This window comes from Macaca fascicularis, chromosome 7 (assembly GCF_037993035.2).
Source record: "Macaca fascicularis isolate 582-1 chromosome 7, T2T-MFA8v1.1".
NCBI classification, from domain to species: Eukaryota; Metazoa; Chordata; class Mammalia; order Primates; family Cercopithecidae; genus Macaca; species Macaca fascicularis.
In genome coordinates, this window is record NC_088381.1 from 90,359,750 (window position 1) to 90,382,789 (window position 23,040).

General features: G+C 44.2%; 1 protein-coding gene across 1 annotated transcript; it reads right to left on the bottom strand.

Annotated features, from left to right (window-relative positions):
- Positions 1-1,318: 1,318 nt before the first annotated feature.
- Positions 1,319-16,861, bottom strand: OR6J1 (olfactory receptor family 6 subfamily J member 1). Its single transcript, XM_065547603.1, has 2 exons — positions 16,791-16,861; positions 1,319-2,183 (listed from the first exon to the last, which is right to left on the bottom strand). Exons 1-2 carry the CDS (start codon positions 16,859-16,861, stop codon positions 1,319-1,321), a joined length of 936 nt encoding a protein of 311 aa, XP_065403675.1.
- Positions 16,862-23,040: the final 6,179 nt, after the last annotated feature.

Here is a 23,040-nt window from a genome sequence, read left to right on the forward strand (position 1 = left end):
CCTGGCCCAAAACAGATTCTTTCCAGGTGTATGGAGCCAGAAAAGGGGAGAAGCTATGCTTGGTGGAGAGATAATGAACTTTGTAGTCAAGCTGCTTTTTGGTCACAAGAATCTAAGACCTTCTCAAGATGGCTCAATAAAAAGGGATTTGATTTACAGGTACAGGCAAAACACATCAAATCCAGGAAGAGGAATCAAAACTCTACCAGCTCCAGGCCTAGGAAGCCATGAGAGAAAAGGGCTCTTTGTGTTGTGCCTCTGCAACTGAGTGGGCTCTCATCTGTCTCTTCTGTGTTTTTCTCTATACATCAATTCCATTCTCTCTGAGGGGCAGACTGGTTTCCTCTAACTACTCATCAGCTTGTACCTGGCACCAAAGTGGCCACTCCAGCCGCCAAGCCTATTTCTGCTTCCAGGGGAAACATCGCCCTTGTGTGGAATAATTTCTGTGTTTTTTGCTTCAATTTCTCAAAAAAGTGGTTATCTGTTTGCACAGCTCATCTGGTCCAGCCAAGCCACACAGGTCGTAGGTCATTGGCCAGTCTCTTAGGTGCGTAAGTATCCCTGCAGGTGATGGGTTATGCCTTCGGTCAGATTATCCATCCACGGATCAATCATTAGTGGCTACGGGAACAGGGCCATGTCTTACATAAGAACACAAGCATATTGGATATTATGAACATGTTCTATTACAGAAAGCAATATTATTAAATAACACAGATGACATACACCCATCACAATCATTGCAAATGCCCACTAAGAAAAAAAAATGGATTACAGGATATGATAGTGGATTAGAGAATAATGAAGGTTATTTCTAAAAAGATCCTGCAGAGGATGGAAAGAAAGAGGGTCCGTGCAGAGAAGTTCAGGAAGGACTTTGTGTCAAGCTGATAGAACAGTTGTGTTCGGGATCCATAAAGAAGTGGGGCCAAACGTGTTAGGACTTTAGGAGGAAATAGACTGCATGGCCCTTAATTCTTACAATATTCATTGTGGATAGGTCTTAGAGATCATCAAGTCCAGCCCTGTTGCACTTCAGCTGAGAGTACTGAGAGTCAGAATGGCTGGTGACACAGCTGCGGTCACAGATTAAAGTTAAAACCAAGGCCAGAGTTCAAGTCTCTGTCTCCACAGTCAGTCTTTCCACTGTAGACTATAGCTAGCTCACTCTTTCACTAAGGCAGCTCCTCTCTTTCTAACACTGGAGCTTTACACAATACATACATGGTGGAGAAGAGCAAGCCCCTCCTTGGTGGTCTTTGTTGGAGGACAATCTGCTCCTCAGCACTGCCCTCATCCTCTTTTCTAAAACTCCTCAAACCCTGACCCACATATCCCTGAGGACTCCCTGCATGGCGTCATTCCTCAGAGTATATATAAAGGGATTGAGGAATGGAATCATCACACTGCTCATAACTGAAGGGATCTTGTTGATCTCTAGATATTCTTTCTGGGAGGGAGTCACAAAGATACACACAGTGATACCACTAGAAATGATGACTATGGTCAGGTGGGAAGCGCAGGTATTCAAGGCCTTCTTCCTTCCACTTGCAGAAGGAATGCGCACTATTGTCAACATGATGTACGTAGAGGAATAGGCCACGAGGACTACGCAGCAGAGGATGACCATGGAAGAAAGCATAAAATTCATCAGCTCGATGGCAGTGGTGTCTGCATAGGCCAGGGCCAGCAAGGGTCCACCGTCACAGAAGAAGTGGCTAATGATGTTGGAGCTACAGAAGGGCAGCTGGGAGATGAGGATGGTTGGAAAGAGCACAGACAGGAAGCCTCCCATCCAAGAGAACACAACAGTCTCAATGCAGACAGGAGGTCTCATGATGGCGGTGTACCTCAGAGGGGAGCAGATGGCGGCATAGCGGTCATAGGACATGACCGTCAACAGGAGGAACTCAACTGTGCCCAAGGAAAAGTAGAAATAGCACTGGATGATACATCCGGCAAAGGAGATGGTTTTATCCCCAGATCCTAAGTTGGCCAACACTTTTGGAGAGATGACTGAGGTGAAGACGATGTCCAGGATAGAGAGGTTGCACAAGAAAAAGTACATGGGGGTGTGGAGGCGGGAGCAGGACAGCACAGTGAAGATAATGAGCAGGTTCCCCAGAAGAGTCAGCAGGAATGTGAGCAGCAGGAGCACCAGGAACAGGAGCTCCGCCTCCCTGCTCAGGGAAAACCCCAGCAGAACAAACTCAGTCACCGCTGCAGTCCAGTTCCCCACGGGCCTGGTGGGCCTGGCTCAATTCTTCTAACAGAACAAAGGGAGGTAACACTTAGGAGAGTGTTCAGTGTATGAAACCCCATGGTGCTCACTAGAAAAATATGAACATAGAACATGAGGACTGCCAGTTAGACATGTAATCCAAGTTTAGCTTGGCTTTCAATTATTTGCCTATCAAAATGGACAAGGTTTTTGAAGATAATAGTGTACACTGTTAACGAGGGTGTCCTGAGACCTACACTGTCACAGAGTTCATACGAACTTTCCAAAAGATAATTTAGCGATGTGTATCGAAAACCTTAAAATTAAGCAAATTCTTAGATTCAGAAATTGTACTTCCATCCTGAGGAAGTAGTCATGGATATGTTAAAAAGATTTTGCCACAAGAATATTCACCACAGAATTTTTTACAATAATGAAAATTTGGCAACAACTTTAATATCCAGAAATGGGGGATGAAATAAACAAATTATGGTACCTTAAAGAAAGAACACATTATGTAGCCATTAAAAATTACATTTTACAGTAACATATAAATGACAAAACATTCAAAACATATGATTAAGTTTTAAAGCATTATTTTAAGCATTATTTATTTATTATTATTAGGTTTTAAAAGTGTTTTTAAAACAAGTTATAAACTTGTACTGACACCATTGTGATGCCATTTTGGGGGAGAGATGTAAATTAGCAAAGGCCCTAGAGTAGCCAAGAAGACATTGCTGAAGAAGAAAGTCAGGGAAGGGGCTCATGTTGGCAGATATCAAGACTTATAAAATTGGAGTGATTAAGGCAAGATGGTATTGGCACAAATATACATAAAAATGACCCATGGAACAACATACAGAGCCAAGAAACAGACCCACACAGATGTGGAGCAGTGATATGTGTCAGAAGTGAAAGAAGCTGGCACTGATGCTTGTCCTCAGGGGAAAAAGTAAAATTGATTTCCAATCTCATGTCAGACACTAACATCCACTCCAGATGGACAAAAAACTTACATGTAAAAATCAAAACTTTTAGAAGAAAAGCTAGAAGAATGTTGTTTTGGCCTCAGAGTAGAAAAGAATCTACTAAATAAGACCCAAAATAGTGCTAAACAGAAAAGAAAATATTAATAAATTAAGCTACGTTAAAATGAAAAATTTCTATTTATTAAAAGATCCTTCAAATAAAGTTAAAGGAAAATCACAAACAGGAAGAACATATTTATGCCACAGATAATGGACAAACTTTAGTACTCACGTAATTAATATTTTGATGCATACAACGCAGTAAGAAATAGATAAGCAATCCAATAGAAAGATGGGCCAAACATGCTACCTGAACTCCATTAAAGAGGAAAGAAACATAGCTAATAAATGTACAAAAAGATGCTTGATCTCATTAGTAATTAGGGAAATACAAATTAAGACACTAGCAAGATACAATTTTATATCCACTATATTGTCAAGAAGCAAAAATATGACAATAACAAGTGTTGACGAGGATGTAGAGCCTTAAAAAGTTTACACTGCTAGTGGGAGTGTAAACTTATATAACTGCTTTGGAAAATAATTTGTCATGACCTTGTAAAGATGAACATTCACATACCCTGTGACCCAATAATTCTACTCCTAGGTAGAGAAACTTGCACATATGCCCCAGGAGACAAACAAGAATATGTATAGAGAAGGGGGAGAGGGGGAGGGAGGGAGGGATGAAAAGGAGAAAGGAAGGGAACGGAATGAGGGGAAGGAAAGGTGGGAGGGAGGGAGGAAGGAAAGAGAGAGATAGAAAGAAAAGAAAGAGAGAGAAAGAAAGAAAAAAAAAGAAAGAAAAAGAAAGAAAGAAAGAAAGAAAGAAGAAAGAAAAGAAAGAAAGAAAGAAAGAAAGAAAGAAAGAAAGAAAGAAAGAAAGAAAGAAAGAAAGAAAGAAAGAAAGAAAGAAAGAAAGAAAGAAAGAAAGAAAGGAAGGAAGGAAGGAAGGAAGGAAGGAAGGAAGGAAGGAAGGAAGGAAGGAAGGAAGGAAGATCCTAAAATTATATATATATATATGTATGTATGTATGTAATTGATTGGAGATATATACATATATATGGTTGGATTGAAAACGTATATTAGCAAACACATATTGAGTGCCAACTATGTTGTGGGGCCTGTTATTGATGAAAGTTTGCAGAGGTGGTAAAAAATTGCCTGCCCTCACACAGCCTTCAGTCTAAAAGAGATGTGAAGAAACCTGATTTCAGGGAAATCACAGAAACAGAGGAAAAATTAAGGGATGGCAAAGTTTTTTCATGGCTATTTGTCCTGGGCCATTAGTCTGGAAAGCAAACTAACTACCAGGAAAACTGATAGATTCCAGGGACAAGGTCAAATAGGGCTTAGATATCTAGGAGGGACTCTGGATAGTAGAGGCCACGTAATTACCAGTGACTAAGAAGAATATGGATTGGACTTGGAAAAACAAGAATAATCTAGTAAAGGAAGAGGACTGCAGAAATCCTGAGGACTGAGTTGACCTCTGCCTATCTAAGCTGAGTCAGAGTATCAGCCACTCCTGCATAGAACCTGTCCTCACGAGCTGCCCTACCTTCCTGTAGCCTTGGCACACGGACAGTCTCTCCAAACAACTCACCACATTTGCATTGCCAAGGATCTTTTCTTTTTTAACAGCTTTACTGAGATATAATTCAAGTACCATACATTCCACCCATTTAAAGTATACAATTCAATAGCTTTTAGTGTATTCACAAACCTGTGTGTCCAACACCACAATCAACTTAAGAATATATATATTTATTTTTTTGAGATAGAGTCTCACTGTGTCACCCAGGCTGGAGTGCAGTGGCATGATCTCAGTTCACTGCAACCTCCACCTGCCGGGTTCAAGCAATTCTCCTGCCTCAGCCCCCTGAGTAGCTGGGATTACAGGTGCCTGCCACCACGCCTGGCTAATTTTTATATTTTTAGTAGAGATAGGGTTTCACCATATTAGTCAGGCTGGTCTCGAACTCCTGACCTCATGATCTGCCCACCTTGACCTCCCAAAGTGCTGGGATTACAGGCGTGAGCCACTGCACCCAGCAGATTTAAGGATATTTTAATGATCCGTCCTCCATTCCCTGGAAACTGTTTTTCTACTTTCTGACTATGGACTTGCCTATTTTGGACATTTCATATAAATGAATCATACCATATGTGTGTCTAGCTTCTTTCACTTACTGTAATATTTTCTTTATTTTTATTGTGAAGTTTTTTTTAGATACAGGGTCCTGCTCTGTCCGCGAGGCTGGAGTGCAACGGCATGATGACAGCTCACCGCAGCCCCAAACTCCTGGGCTCAAGTGATCCTCCTGCCTCAGCCCCCAAGTAGCTAGGACTACAGGTGCACACCACCACACCTGGCTAATTTTTTTTTTTTTTTTTTTTGAGATGCAGTTTCACTCTTGTCACCCAGGCTGGAGTGCAATGATGCAATCTCTGGTCACTGCAACCTCTGCCTCCGGATTCAAGTGATTCTCCAGCCTCAGCCTCCCAAGTAGTTGGGATTACAGGCATCTGCCACCACACCCAGCAAATTTTTGTATTTTCAGTAGAGACAGGGTTTCACCATGTTGATCTCGAACTCCTGACCTCAGGTGATCCATCCACCTCGGCCTCCCAAAGTGCTGGGATTACAGGCGTGAGCCACCACGCCAGGTCTAATTTTTTTTTAAATTAGAAAATAATTTTACTTTTTTTATTTTTTGAGACAGGGTCTCACTCTGTAATCATAACTCACTACAGCCTCGGCCTCCCAGGCTCAAGTGATCCTCCTACCTCAGGCACCCAAATACCTGGGACTACAGGCCCACGTCACCATGCCCGGATAATTTTTGTATCTTTTATAGGGATAGGGGTTTTGCCATGTTGCCCAGGCTGGTCTCAAACTCCTGGGCTCAAGCTATCTTCCTGTCTCAGCATCCCAAAGTGCTGAGATTACAGGTATGAGCCACTTACTGTAATATTTTTTAAGGTTCATCTACGTTGTAGCATGGATCATTGCCAAGGATCTTAAAGAACCAATGTAACAGGAGGAAAGGCCACAGCCCCAAGAAGAAGCCCTGACCGCTGGCTGGCATGGCAGACACACACACACACACACACACACAGACACACACACACACACACACACACACACACACACACACAGAGATCGAGCAATTACTAAATGTAGATATATGCAGAGTCTATAAAATCTAGAATAGTATGGAGGATGAATTTGGACTTGGTCACCAAATCGGGAAATGGTAAGATAAGGGATGAACACTTAATTCATTTAACTCTCAAAATACATCTTTGCATAAGGCGCCACTGCACCCACTGGAAAGTCATTTCTTCACTTCAGAAATATCAAGAAGCTTACTGAAGGCAAAGATACACACCTTAGATTGTAACAAGAACTGCTGCTCCCAGCCAGCCCCCAAATGCCAAATGGTTGGTTTGCACTCACCTCGGCTGGGATCGCCTTGTACCACCTCCATGGCTCAGTCTGTTCACCCTGGCTTTGCTGCCACCTAGGATCTTCCACAGTAATTATCTTGACCAAAAAGCCCCAGTGCATTCCACATGAGAGCAGCAGTGTTTGACAGGTGAAATGAGCCCTTCCCAACTCATGTGGATTGTTGCCCTAGCTGTGACCTCTTGCCCGACGAGTGTGCACTCGTGTTGCAGACAGCTGGAAGGTACCTGTTGGATGTTTTAAACTGCTGAGGAAGTTACAAGGTATGGCATCCATTCCAGCATGGAGAGGTCTACAAATCCTCTCCCTAATCCTGAGTGTGTGAGGGTTGGGTTAAGCATTGACCAGCTGCACCTCCCAGACTGTCTACACAATCTGATCCAGTTGGGGAGAGAAAAGGAGCACTCTCCACTAAGCTCCTGGATGGTGCTTTGTTCCCCTCTCCTGCTACCATCTTTCCTGCACCCTCTCCAGTCTTCTGCTCAGTCCAATCTTCTGGTTGCTTCTTGATTCCAGAGAAAATGGGAAAAGAAACACTGTGTTACCTGATGGACAAAAACCATCAACCTGCTTATTCCTCTGTCCCCTCAACCCAACATGCACTACAACCACCACCATTCCCATCATATTTTTTTCAGAGACTGGCAGGCCAAGCATCCCAAGGACTAAACTTCCTCTAGGGTTACTGCAGGATAGTCACATCCTGCTGAGGGGTAGCTGGTGCATAGAGAAAACTCTGGACGTGAAGCCAAGAGTCTGGGTTCAAGTCCCACCTGTGCCTTTTACCATTCTTGAGACTGGAAAAATTGCCTCCCTTTCATATTATCCGCACATGAATCCTCATGTGACAAGCAGTGGTAATGCTCTTTTCCTCATCTTTCTCACAACCTGGTTGAGAAACGCAAAATGGAAAATAAGATAATTCATATGATGGATCATTGCCAAGGATCGTGAAGAGCCAATGTATAATTCACATGATGTGTGAAATCATAAAACACCGTATCAGGTATTGCTGTTATTTTCTAGAACCTCTCCTATTCTGCAATAGTGGAAAAGAACAAACCTTATCTTCCCTGTCCCTACTGAGATATTGATCATCCCACCCTAGAGGGAAGAATACTGTCCCTGCTGGCTCTGGAATACATCTCATCAGGCCCATGCTTCTGCCTTAATCAACTACTCTCTCCTTGGACAGCATATCTGGTTGGCTACAAAGTGTGAAGACAAAGGGAAGATGCTTCTCTACACGGGAATTTCGGTTGCCCAGGATTCCTGGAAATGAAGAAACTACTTCCTATCCTCCACCATCTGCACTCTACAGAGGAGTCAGTAAGCTGGAAGGGGTTCATCGGGAGGATTGAGAAATACTCACATTGGCCTAAATTAGGTAGAGGGGGCTGGCCCCCAGCATATCCTGCCCACATAGCTGCCCTGGGCTTCTGTGCTGGGCGCTGAGGCTTGCGTTGCTGCAAACAGACTCTGCACTGTCAGGGCTGAAAGGGGCGTACTCTAGAAGAGTCCCATGTTTGGACCCCACTTGGGCGGGATGGGGTGGGATTGGCTCAGGTGAGAGCATGCATTTTCTGAGAAGGATCCAGACATGGGACAATCCTCGGGGGCACATTACAAAGCTGTCCCTGCACAGCAGGCCTGAGTCTGATGCCCCTGAGGCCCACTTAGGAAAGGATGCAAACCCAAACATCTACACTAACAAGAACTGAGAGCAGAATACCAGCCAAGATCAACGCCCCAGGCCTATCTCAGCCTCACAGCGTACAGTCCTCCACCCACCCCCTCTCCAGCCCCACTGTGACAGTTCCATCCACCCCTACCACTCCATTTACCCAGGACCCTCCTCTTCCACATCCTAATACACTGTGATCAATATGCCACAGCTTCAGTAACCTTGCACTATGTTAAAGAAAACACCTCACGCTGCATAGCCTGGCACTCAAGACCCCCTAACCCCAGTTTCCCCTGAATTACCTCCCAGCCTCAGCTCCCATCTTACACATCACCTGCGCATCTCTTACTTCAGTTGAGTCACTCTATTCACTGTGCCCCACGCTGGCCCTCACTTTCTGACTTCACACTCAGGCCCCAAGTGTCTTACCATTGGGACCATCTCCTCCACCGCTTAGTCTCTAGGCCCTATTCTTGTCCCTTTTCCTCAAGCCTAAGCTGGGTTCTCCCTCTTTAGATATCCTTTTCTTGCACTTGGAATCAGGAATCCACAGTGTAGAACTGGAGCGTTTTTAACCTTTTTTAATTTAAAGATAACACATGTATAGAAAAGTATACAAATCATAAGCTCAATGAATTATCAATAAAGTGAACACACTCATGTAACCACCACCCAGGTGAAGAAAGAGAATGGTACTAGCACCCCAGAAATCCTTCTCAAGCTCCCTCCCCACATTCCAGTGGTAACCATTATCCTGATTTCTAACACCATGGATTAGTTTTGCCTGTTTTGGAAATTCATATAAATGAAATCATCTAATAGGTCTTGTTTTGTGTCTGACATCTTTTGCTCAAGCTTATAGTTTTGAAATTCAATCATGCTGTGGTGTGTGACTCATTTATATTGCCATGTATTTCATCATTTCATTTGTGGTTATTTAGCCTCTGGGCAGATTTTTAAGTTCCTTGGGAACAGGGATTTTTTCCATAAAATTATTTTGGAATCCCCATAATGCCTAAACTGGAAAAGCAAAAGTTGCTCAGTATATATGAATTTTAGTCCAAAAAGTTTCTGATTTCAATCTCACATCATATACCCCCATGAATAAGCAATAGTATCTAACAATTTCGACAATTTCTTTTTCTCACATCTCATATCCAATTCATTAGCAAATCCCATTGGCTCCACCTTTACATATATGTCAAATCCAACCACTTATCACCATCCCCATTACCCTAGTTCAAGTCACAAACATTGTAGAAGAATAGATATTGAAGTAAAAAGAGACTGTTGTAAAATAGTATAAATGGTATTATCCTTTTCTTTTTCTTTTGTTTTTTGTTTTGCTTTGTTTTGTTTTGTTTTGTTTTTTGAGATGGAGTTTCGCTCTTGTTGCCCAGGCTGGAGTGCAATGGCATGATCGCGGCTCACTGCAACCTCCGCCTCCCGGGTTCAAGGGATTCTCCTGCCTCTGCCTCCCGAGTAGCTGGGATTACAGGCATGTGCCACCACACCTGACTAATTTTGTATTTTTAGTAGAAACAGGGTTTCTCCATCTCTGGAGAACTGGTCTCGAACTCCCAACCTCAGGTGATCAGCCCACCTTGGCCTCCCAAAGTGCTGGTATTACAGGTGTGAGCCACTGCATTCAGCCTCTCTTTTTTTTGAGATTGAGTGTCACTCTGTCGCCCAGGTTGGAGTGCAGGGGCACCAACTCAGCTCACCGCAACCTCTGCCTCCTAGGGTCAAGTGATTCTCATGCCTCAGCCTCTTGAGTTGCTGGGAGCACAGGCATGGACCACCATGCCTGGTTAATTTTTGCATTTTTAGTAGAGAGGAGGTTTAGTCATGTTGGCCAGGCTGGTCTCAAACTCTTGACCTCAAGTGATCCACCTGCCTCGGCCTCCCAAAGAGCTAGGATTACAGGTGTGAGCCACCACACCTGGCAGATCCCATTTTTTAAAGACACATATTAATGCATAGATAAAAGAATATAAGTATATTAACTAAAATATTAATTGTGGTTATTTCTGCATACTGGGATCTATTCTTTCTTATTTTCACATTATTGTGGTAGATAGGTCAATCATTGTGTTCCCCACCCAGAGCCCTAACTGCAGCGTTCCTACATATGAGTTGGCCACCTATCTGATTGGGTCACAGGTAAGCAAACAGCCCAGGAGAAACTAAGCCAAAGGCCAGGATAAATGCGGCAGATTTCCTCAAGAAATTGAACTAAGAGGTACAGAAACTATGGTAGATACCTGTTGTTTTAAACATTCTTTCTTATTTTCTTCTACTAACCACTACCTCTTTCCCTTTTGGGAAGCAGCTCCTTCCCCATTACACAAATCATGTGATTCTAATGGGACTATATAATATCACAATATAAAGCCAAAGTTCAGGAAAGGGAACATGGTCTATTATAATATCCATCACCCAGCCACAGTGACTGATCCAAAGAGTGACCATCCAACCCAAGGCAGGCCAGGAACCCCTCCTTTAGAATCCGCATGCTGGAGCAGAGTTAGGAAAAGCTCTCTCCTCTGGGCTCAAAAACTGTGATGACGTAACCCTGAGCTGCCAGTAGCCATACCCAGCCTCACCTTCCACTGCTGCATGGAGAGAGCCTTTCTGCTGTCTGGATTCATGAGGACCACATATCTATGGAAATGCAGCTAACAGACAGAGATAGAATTTGGACAGTGTTGTGTATGACTGGATCAGTCATGCCTGAGGCCTGCCAACAATATTCTTTCTGATTGTACAACCCAAGCCAAAAAATTCTCTGTTTTTCTTAAGTTCATTTGAATTATGGTCTTCTGCAGTTATAAGAACTCTAACGAACACAGAGACTAATTAGTAAGATGCTGGTGTACTTTTCTGAAAAGTTGTGTAGAGTTGGGGCTGGAGTAGATGCCATAGCAAACCAAAGCGATTCCTAAGCTGAAGTCACAGGGGAGCAAATAAACCATCACTGATAAGAGAGACCTTGTTTCCAAGAGAAGTGTAACAGTAGCTTACACTCAGAGACAAGTAATAACTGAGGGAACATGGGCCCACCAGAAAGGGTGGCGGCAGCCTGAGCTGCTGACTTTCTTGTTCCAATCCCTGTGTGCCTTGTTTCTGTTCTTGGATGACCATGAGAGACTGCCTGATTCTTTCTATTCTTTCTACAATCTTTGTATTCTTTCTACAATCTTACACATACACACACACACACACACACATATACACACATGCGCGCACACACACACACACCACTTTAGTCAACTAGCTTGAGTAATCCTCTGTTTTTTAAATTCAAAGTATCAATGAGTAAGAAAATAGTGTTCATACATCACATTTCTAATCAGAAAGTTATTGTTAAGATCCAAACAAACTTTTGCTCTACAGAAATTTATTTAACATAAATGATATTTATAAATTTATAGATTAAGGCACAAATTCACTACAAAGGTCAATGACCTTAGGACAATTTCTATACAGGGACAATACTTCCAGAAAGTTTAAGGCTGCCGACCTTATTCTGTTTTAACTCCAGCCACTCCCATGCCTGCCTTCCCTTACTTGAGCATGGTAATGGGTCTGGCAACTGGCTAATTATAGTAAGTGACAAGATGAATATTTTTTAGGCCCAACCAACAATTTTATCATGTACTAGCAACTCTCATGAGGATGTCACTCATAAGTTGGTTTTTTTTTTTAGTACTGGTTCCACTATGTAATTGATGTTTTATATTAGCCATCTCCCACAATTGTTTATGATCATAGAAATAGAATTTTGAAGATGGAAGAACCCTAGTGCTATAACCTCCTCATGTCACAGTAGGATGTTAAGTCTAACACAGGTCAAATGAATCACCCAAGGTAACAAAACTTTGAACGTAAAAACTCCAGCTCTCTTGACCAGAGCAGTATAGAGAAGAAAATCAATGAAAGCTAGTGGCCCAGGCACAGGATTCATGGAAGATGGGAGATTAAAATCAAGTCCTAGCCTTTCGATAGAGGGCAACGAGTACTAGACTATGAGTTGAAAGAGCCAGGTACTGGGTCAGACTATGCCTTATCTGTTTATATGACTCCCTGAAGGTAGAAACTAGGTTTTATTCATCTTGGTATTCCCTACGCCCAATATCATAACAGAGACATGAGAGAAACCCAATAAAAAAGTGAATAAGGAGTGGGTGAGTAAGTAAGCAAATAGATAGGAAACCTAATACTCTGGAGAAGTCTATGTAGAAAAGGAAAAAAGGGACTGGGTACTGTTGTTCATGTCTGTAATCCGAGCTACTGAGGAGACTGCACCTGGAGGATCCCTTGAGCCCAGGAGTTTGAGACCAGCCTGGGCAACATGGTGAGCCCTCATCTCAAAAAATGGGAATAAAGCCTCGGTGAAAGCCTTCAGTTAAAAGGCAAGAGAAGGAGTCACCACTGGAAACAAGAGAAACAGTAGTAAGAAAGCAAACCAACAGAAAGCCAACGGTACAGGATTAGCAAGCAGGGGAGGAGAAATTCAAGATGTAGGTATGTCAGCAGTCCAAAAACTAGGAAAAGGTTATGAAGCATGACAGTGAAGGAAAAGTCCTTGGGAAAAAAAAAAAATTTAAGACTAAGTGTCTATTACTAGGCAAGACTAGCAGCATATTTTGGCTAGGCAAGAGTTGGGGTTCCAGTGTGGCTGAGAAGAGCAGACAACATTCATCCCCAGGCTGGCACCACTGGCATGCTTCCTGAACCCACCCCTCAGAGTATCTGCTTACATTAGTGCCTCTCTTTCCACAGCAAATAGAGACAAGAAGAGTCCCTTTTTATATCTATTTGCATATACCAAATTACATTAAAAATTAGGATTCTCCCAGGGGTAAAAAGAGACTGGAACTTTGATTCTCATTTAGATTCAAGGACATAAAAACAGGCTTGATGTATGCAAGTGCCCATAGTCTGAGGTTAGGCTACAGGAAAGGATTATGGAGCCCCTAAGAGGGAGCTCACCACAAGGTAGAAGGACTCTGAACAGATGAGCTGTGCTCAGACACAGCTCCTTAAGTACAATGTGTGTCTGCCATTCTGGCAGTGTAGAGAATCAGTGAGTGTGTGGGCATTGATATTGGTGAACCTCTTTCATGAGCGCCGCTAATACTTTGGGACACAGCCCATTTTACTCTAAGGTCCTGTACCTGTCTGAACTCACAGCATAGTTAACAGCAGGCCTGTGGTTTCTAGAAGTGGCAATGGCAACAGTGGCCCCTGCCTCCTTCACTGGTGGTGGTGGAGACCCTTGAGGTCACCAAGACCAGCTATTGTGGTGACTCAGCCCCTAACATCTACCAAGCACCCTCCTGGAACACGGTAGACCAAAGATGCTCCATAAAAGCAGCACAGCACAGCTGAATGACTGAATTCAGAGAGGCATTTAGGAGAAATTGATATCAAAGTCACTGCAAATATTGAGTAGCAATGCAAGAACCTTCAAAGTGTCATTCCTCATCTCTTCCCTGTAAGAAAAGAAAAATAGCTGAAAGCAGCCTGAGCTCTGTAAGGCACGCAAAATTTATCAGGCTCAGGGAGACAAGAGTGTGGGACCTCGGTCGTGCCCACTGTGTCCCCCACCATCCCCATGACCAGGGGCAAGTGTTTAAAGGTGTTTGGGTCTTGACTAGCGGCCTTGCCCATTATCTTCACGTTCCTGGCACTTGTGATACAAAGAACAATGTATAGCTAATTAATAGCTTATGTTACTTTGATGTAACTTCTTGGCAAACAACTTAGGAACTGCCTCTTCTTTAAAAACTCACATGTAACTGCTGCTAACTAATCTCAGCATATAGTCAGGGCAACCTGAATCTCTGTACCCAAACTGTAGTCCTCAAATCTGGCCCAAATAAACTCCCTACTTTTATTAATTTTGTCTCAGTTTTTGTCCCTTAGGTTGACACCTGTGTCCTGGACCTCAGTTCACGAGATTAGGTCAGGGCCAGTGGGTTAGGAAAGTGAAGATTTCACATTCCATCAGCCCTGGCCTTAAATGTCAAGAAGAATAGTGCCGGGCTGGGTTCAGTGGCTCATGCCTGTAATCCCAGCACTTTGGGAGGCCGAGAAGGGTGGATCACTTGAGGTCAGAAGTTCAAGACCAGCCTGGTCAACATGGTGAAACTCCAACTCTACTAAAAATACAAAAATTAGCCAGGCGTGGTGGTGCGTGCCTATAATCCCAGCTACTCAGGAGGCTGATGCAGGAGAATTGCTTGAACCCAGGAGGCAGAGGTTGCAGTGAGCCGATATTGCACCATTGCTCTCCAGCCTGGGCAACGAGAGTGAAACTTCATCTCAAAAAAAAAAAAAAAAAAGAAGAATAGTGCCAGGGATGCAAGCACTGCCAGCCTCAAAGCACCTCAAGGCACTGATGCTGCTGGCATTTGCACACCTCAGCCTGGCCTCTGCAGAGGCTGACAGGCACATCTGCATCTTATCACTTAATAAACATTCACTGACACCGCATGTATCTTAGGCACTTTTGGTAGATGCTGGAACACATTAGAGAACAAATCCAGTCTTTGCCCTCCAGGCATTTATAGTCTAGAGCAGAAGCTTCAGAGTGTTCCAGTTTCAGAATTGTTCTTCAATTACACAAAAAGGCCGGGCATGGTGGCTCGTGCCTGTAATCCCAGCACTTTGGGAGGCCGAGGCAGGCAGACCACCTGAGGTCAAGTTTGAGACCAGCCTGACCAACATGGAGAAACCCCGTCTCTACTAAAAATACAAAATTAGCCGGGCATGGTGGTGCATGCCTGTAATCCCAGCTACTCGGGAGGCTGAGGCAGGAGAATTGCTTGAACCCAGGAGGCGGAGGTTGCGGTGAGCCGAGATCACGCCATTGCCCTCTAGCCTGGGCAACAAGAGAAAAATTCTGTCTCAAAAAAAAAAAGAAAAAAATTGTGTGTCTACATAGATTGAAAGGGAGGTGGAAACAGTCAAATTCTCAAATAACTTTGTGACCCAGAAAAGGTTAAGAGCCTCTTAGTCGGAACCATCCATATCCCTCATTTCTAAATTCTTAGCAAGTACCCCAGCACTTACTGACAGCACCTCTTGGGCATCTCTAACCTTTTGCAGTGTTCACAGTGCCTTCCTCACAGCTCCTGGCAGACTCCTGGTGGAAGAGGAGGGAAGCACACCTCATTGTTGACATTGCCTTCTAGTTCCCGGGTAGCTCCACTCCAGGAAGGTATTTATCCAGGAGTGGCTGTCCCTGCTTTTTTGGATAACTTTGGGCTCATCCAGCAGAAACCACTGCCTACTCCCTGATGGGCAGACTGACTGGGGGACAGTTTTTCCCCGCCAAAGTACTGCTTGCTTCCCGAGACTTCTCCAGACTAAACATCCACTGACTGAGATGAAATATGACACTTTTCTTTTCCAAAGGGTCAAAGGGATCTCAGCAAGGTGCAGACTAAGAGAAAGAGGGCTGAGTTGTGAATATACTGGGAAGAGTATTTTGGTCTAACAGTCTTATTTCTCATCCAAATTAATAATATGTCACTCTTGAGAACATTTTCGTTACTGACTCCTGAAAACACAACCCACCCAGACCCAGACTGTGAGCCTTCAAAGACAGAGACAGGGCCCCGGCCATCCCTTGGATGGCACTACCGTTCTCCTCCTTGATGTTTTACGAGACTGCTAATTTTTGTAAGATGTAATAAAACATATTTAAGGGAGAAAAATATGTACTAGACTGTTTTAATGAGATTGAGCATCTATATTTTTGAAAATGTAATGTCAAGAAGCCAGGGAAAGTTGTTTTTTAGATTACCAGCAATTTTCTGATTCCACTTCTGGAGGAGACTTGTTTGTTTGTTTGTGTGTTTGTTTGTTTGTTTTTAAGAAACACTGCAATGACTTTATGGCAGTAAAGCCAAAACCATATTCTCAGTAGCTTAAGACCACGCTGAGCTACACAGCTCACCTTCATGACGTTGAGATGGCCTGAACTGTGAGAAGAGATCCATCTCTACAGGTTAGAATGTGTCTTGAGAAGTGAGTCTGGGGCCGCCATGAGGTTTTCCCTTCTCACTGGGCCTCCTGATCAGGGTCCAGCACCTGGCAGGGGGGTCGTAGCAAATGGATCAGTGACAGACATGAGCAAAGACACTCCACGGCAGAAAATAAGTCTCATGATAATGTGGCAGCAGAAGGAGGAATGAGCAGTGGGAGAGAAAAAACAAAATACCCTGTCCAGGTGAATGGCTGGTGGACTTTAAGAACAAAAATCTCCTATATCTCATTCAATGGATTTTTTTCCCTCTTTCCTACACAATCCCCTCCTGGTATTCCAGAACTTTCAATGAAACAGGAGTTACAGCTGGCCTGACATACCCGGCAGATAATGTCATGGCACTGGTAAGAGTGTAGTAGTGAGGATGATCAGAGTTCACTCTCATTGCCATCTTGGTTTTGGTAGGTCTGCACTTGGTATGAGGAGGGGCGGGGAAATCAGGAGCAGTTGGAGAAGCTCATCACAAGATGGCCAGAAGTGACCAGCAGAACCCCAGAAGCAGCAGGGATCTGCAGGAAATGTAAGCATTCTCTGAGGGTTACATGTGAGGGGATCCAGAAAACTGCTACAGTTGCAGTGGCTGATCACGATGGGGCTTAGACTCTAGTAATTGTAAGCACTAAAGGAAAGGGTGGCTTTTGTAGACCAAAGAAATCAGACTTTGGAGTTACTTTCTTAAATTGTATCAAACCAATTCACAGCCAAATGTTGTGAATGTTGGGAACAGTAAGATGCAAAGGAGTTTAGAAGAAGGAGGGAGACTTGAAGGAGTTCTTCCCCACGATGGCTGGGAAGGCTTCACAAAAGAAGAATTTGAAGTAGATCTTGAAAAGGGGAATCTTAGAAAGAGGGAGGAGGACAAGAGGACTCCTTTTAGGAGAAATGGGAAGAGCTACATGAAGATACCCAAGTAGAAGGTGTGCTTTAAGCAGGGAATGGCCTTGTCTGACTGAAGTCAAGTCTATATTCTTGAGCATCCATCTTTCCTACTTCATCTTGCCAGAGGCATTTGAACCAGAGCCACTCCACCTTGAGTAGGCGCTGGATAAAATAAGGCTGAGATCTGCTGGGCTGCATTCCCAGGAGGTTAAGACATTCTTAGTCACAGGATGAGAGGAAGTCGGCACAAGATACCAGTCATAAAGACATTGCTGATAAAATAGGCTGCAGTAAAGACGCCAGCCAAACCCCACCAAAACCAAGACGGCAATGAGAGTGACTTCTGATCATCCTCTACTACACTCCTACCAGTGCCATGACAGTTTACAAATGAGATGGCAACGTCAGGAAGTTACCCTAATTGGCCTAAAAACGGGAGGCATGAGATCCTCCCCTTGTTTAGCATATAGTCAAGAAATAACCATAAAAATGGGCAACCAGCAGCCCCTTGGGCTGCTCTGTCTATGGAGTGGCCATTCTTTTATTCCTTTACTTTCCTAATAAACTTGCTTTCACTTTACTCTATGGACTTGCCCTGAATTCTTTCTTGCGTGAGACCCAACAACCCTCTTTTGGGGTCTGGATCTGGACCCCTTTCTAGTAACAATCTCACTTTAGAACTCATTCTTTTTTTTTTTTTTTTTTCTTTTTTTTGCGACAGAGTCTCTTTCAGCCACTCAGGCTGGAGTGCATTTGTGAGATCTCGGTTCACTGCAATCACTGTCTCCCATGTTCAAGCTATTCTCCCGTCTCAGTCTCCTGAGTAGGTGGGATTACAGGCACCTGCCATCATGCAAGGCTAATTTTTGTATTTTTAGTAGAGACGAGGTTTCACCATGTTGGCCAGGCTGGTCTTGAACTCCTGACCTCAGGTAATCCACCCACCTCAGCCTTCCAAAGTGCTAGGATTATAGGAGCGAGCCACTGCGCCTGGCCCATTCTTTTTCTTTTTTTCTTTCTTTCTTTTTTTTTTTTTTTTTTTGAGACAGAGTCTCACTCTTGTCACTCAGGTTAGAGTGCAGTGGCGTGATCTCGGCTCACTGCAACCGCTGCCTCCCAGGTTCAAGCGTTTCTCCCGTCTCAGGCTCCCGAGTAGCTGGGATTACAGGCGCCCACCACCATGCCTGGCTAATTTTTGTATTTTTAGTAAAGACCAGTGGCCATGTTGGCCAAGCTGGTCTCAAACTCCTGACATCAGGTGATCCACCCACCTTGGCCTCCCAAAGTGCTGGGATTACAGGCATGAGCCACCAAGCCGGGCATTTAGGGCCCATTCTTGAGGCCCAGGAATGGGAACATATTAAGCTAGTCTTCATGGAACAATCAAAGTTGTTGACAACATCTTAAGTTAGCCGGTGCTAGTACTCAGAGAGAGGCCAGTCATCCCACAAGGACAGGAATTGGCCTAGAACTCACCCTTGGTTTTCTCATGCCTCCCTTCTTAGAAGGCTCTCCTGTTTAGAACGCCCCAACGCTCTGCAAAGTGCTGCAAAAAGTGCCCATGTCTCTCCATCAGCCCTATCCCACAGGCTACTTGATCTGTGACGAAGACCCCACTGGGCAAGAGGCATGTTGCTTTCTCACACTGATCAAAAAACATTCATCCAGCGCCTACTTTATGTCACGCACTCTTCTAGTCACAAGGGCATAGCAATAAATAGGTCAAAGTCTCTGCCCTCATGGAATTTTCTTTCTAGTAGGGAAGACAAATATAAATATGTAATAAAACATCAAGTAGCTCTGTGAATAAAAGTAGAGCAAAGTAAGGGGACACAGAGTAACAAGGAGGGGGGTCTTTTTTACAGAAGACAGAAAAAGCTCATCTATGGAGGTGACACTCAGCACAGGCCACAGGGGTGGGGGCCAGGCTCTGAGACGGGCACTAGTGGATGTGCTTGAAGAACAAGAAGGCGTCTATGGCTGGAGCAAGCTCAATGAGCACAGGGGATAAAGAGGTGGAGGGGCAGAGGAGGAATTACCCTGCAGCTCCTGGCCCAGCATGGCCACACAGTGCACACATCTCCTGCCCACGGCCATAACCCCAGTGGCCCCAGCTCTTCCCTGCCATATTTTCCGCAGGCCCTCAATGAGACTCATTAAACTTTATCCAAAGTTACTGTGCTCTGCAGCTGGGGGAAAAGGGCAAACTTCCAGTCCTAAAGTTAGAGCAATCAACAGCCAAGGGATTTGGAAGTGGCTGGGGCCTTGTTAATTTAAGGTTGTAATGGGCCTTGTGAGAATCCCCACGACTTCACTCCGGAGAGGGGAAGCTTCCCTCAGCAGATCCACACTCGGGACTCAAAGTTTCAAAATTCCGTAGAAACTGGGAAGCAATCCAAATACACCAGGCCTGCACTAGAAGCACATAGAGTCGCAGTCTCCCCAGAATGGCTTGTACCAAGGCTTTGTTAGGGGTGTTGCTCTAATAATCTAGTAGGCCCCTGGGACTGCCTGTGGCTGTGCCCCATGAATCTCATTATCCACAGTTACACCCTTAGCTCAAGAGGAAAGGACAGGAAGAGAGACTCCAAGGCCACAACCATGGGATGATTCACTAGCTGCTACCTCACCAACACAACCCAAAAGCAAGGGTCAGAGTCCTCCCATCTAAGAATGTAATATTTTGGTAGGGCTAGAGAAGCAGGAAGCTCCGAGGAGCCTGGAAACCCCCTCCAGCTGGGTGACCAGGAAAATCCAAGAGTAAATAACTGCTTCTCAGCCCCAAGGTAAGTTGGGGCCTGTTTAAGATAGCTGAGCTGTTGGAAAATAAGGAGCACGTGGGGCATATTAAAGAGGATACAATATAATCATGCTAATAAACAATAATACCCTGGCATGGTGGCTCACACCTGCAATCCCAGCTACTCAGGAGGCTGAGGCAGGTGGATCACTTGAGCCCAGGAGTTTGAGGCCAGCCTGGGTGACATAGAAAGACTCCATCTCTAAAAATAAAAACAAAAACCAAAACGAAAAATAATAATAGTCAACATTTACTGAACACTTACTGTGTACCATTCCAAGCATTTTACATATGTTATTTCAACCTCCAAGTAAACTCTATGAGCTAGGAAAGCTATTATAATACCCAGTCCACCAAGAAGGAAGCTGAGGCACGGAGACATGAAGGCACTTGCTTCGAAACTTATACACTAATGAATGGAAGAGTCAGGATTTAAATTAAGGTCAGAATCCAGAGGTGGTATCCATAGGCGCAGTGCATGTGGCACTCTGGAAACTATCCCATGGCCTAAATATCCTGGATATAGTCAGCAACAAGTAATCTTTTGCACAAATTATTTTTTCAGTGTCATGAAAATGTACCTGCCCAATGTCTTGAAGACTGCTTCTCTTGGAAAAGCCCATGCTTTTTCTTTCTTTCTTTCTTTTTGAGACAGAGTTTTGTTCTTGTTGCCCAGGCTGGAGGTCAATGACACAATCTCGGCTCACTGCAACCTCCACCTCCTGGGTTCAAGCGATTCTCCTGCCTCAGCCTCCTAAGTAGCTGGGATTACAGTCATGCGCCACCACAGCTAATTTTCTGTATTTTTAGTAGAGACGAGGTTTCTCCATGTTGGTCAGACTGGTCTCCAACTCCCGACCTCAGGTGATCTGCCTGCCTCAGCCTCCCAAAGTGCTGGGATTACAGGCGTGAGCCACCGCACACGGCCAAGCCCATGCTTTTATAAGTGCCACATTGGTATGAACTCTTCGTTCCCAGAATAAAGAGCTGGGCTCTGTAAACTCTAGAGTCCCTCCCTGCCTTGTGCTCAGAGTACTGATGGAATGGCTCTGGGTGAGATGCAAGGCAAAGACTAATCCACGGAGAGAACCTGTGGAGGCCGACAGGTCCACTGCACCGTCTGTTGTTTTCAGGGCAGCTGGACACTGTCCAGCTAACTCTGTAGGGTGTTGTGAGTTGCAGCTGCCCTGGGTCTATCTGAGGAAACATTCTGCTGCCTCCTCTCTCCAATCAAAGGTATAGCCACCCTCCATAGGTGGCCTCCACCATCCTAGACAGAGAGCACCTATGGAGCTCTTAAGTACAATCAAGGACAAGAAGCTGCATGGTCTCCTACAGAAGGACATTCCTTATTATATCTAAGCTAAGTGTTTCCTGCCACCTCCAACCCCTCCAGCATCTCTGCTCTCCCTAAGGAAAAACAACAGAGGGCAATGACTACTTATAACCCAAACAGGCATGGCAGACCCCCTGCCTTCTCTTAACATTTCTGCAACATTTCTTTTTCTTTTTTTAATAGTTAAATGGATCATTTATCCTACAGTGACAAACTGTAACCAAAACAAATTGTGGGGCTCTAGACTCCTGACAGCACCAAAAAATCAAATTGCATTTTTGTAGCATTTCTTGATGTCCTTTGTAATTATATAAATGATCTAATTTTTTCCAGCTTTGAATTGCAAAATATTCAGATGTACAGAAAATCTTTAAAAATAGTACAATGAACAACCAAGACCCATCACCTAATTCCATTTTAAAACTTTCAGTAAGCTAAGGATGGGGCATGGCGGCTCACACCTGTAGTCCCGGTATTTTGGGAGGCTGAAGCAGGAGGATCTCTCAAGCCTAGGAGTTCAAGACCAGTCTGGACAGCATAATGAGACCCTGTCTCTACAAAAAAATACAAAAATTAGCTCATGCCTAGAGTTCCAGCTATTCAGGAGGCTGAGGTGGGGGGTGGTGGCTCATACCTATAGTCCCAGCTACTTAGGAGGCTGAGGTGGGTGTGGGAGAATCTGCCTGAGCCAGGGAGATCAAGGCTGCAGTGAGCCATGATCCTGCCACTGCATTCCAGCCTAGGCAACAAAGACTCTGTCTCAAAAATAAATAAATAAAACTGTTAGTAAGCTAAGGATAGGAAGAAATTTCAAACATTCATAAGAAGCCTAATTAATAATTATACTCAATGTTGAAATATTAAAATAATTCTAACTACAAAATCAGAAAAATATAAGCTCCATATTTGTTCATTTCATCTTGGTTAGAAACTGTAACTGAAGAGAAAAGCTATAAGCCTTAGTTAACAATTAAACAACATTCAGCCGGTGCAGTGGCTCACATCTGTAATCCCAGCACTTTGGGAGGCAGAGGCGGGTGGATCACCTGAAGTCAGGAGTTCGAGACCAGCCTAGCCAACATGGTGAAACCCCGTCTCTACTAAAAATACCAAAATTAGCCGGGCGTGGTGGCAGGTGCCTGTAATTCCCAGCTACAGGGGAGGCTGAAGCAGGAGAACGGCTCGAACCCAGGAGGTGGAGGTTGTAGTGAGCTGAGATCGGGCCACTGTGCTCCAGCCTGGATGACAAGAGCAAGACTCCGTCTCAAAAAACAAAAACAAAAACAAAAAATAGATCGCATTATATATGAGATTCAGTATTAGTTTATTAGGCTGGGAAGTCCAAGATCAAGGTGCAAGCAGCGTTCGTGCCTGGTGAGGACCCAGTCTCTGCTTCCAAGATGGCACCTTAAAAAGCTACGTTCTCACATGGCAGAAGGGATGAAAGCAAAAAGGGACTAGCTAGTTCCCTCCAGCCCTTTTATAAGGTTGCTAATTCCATTCATGAGGGCTCTGTTCTCATTATTTAATCACCTCCTAAAGGCCCTACTTCTTA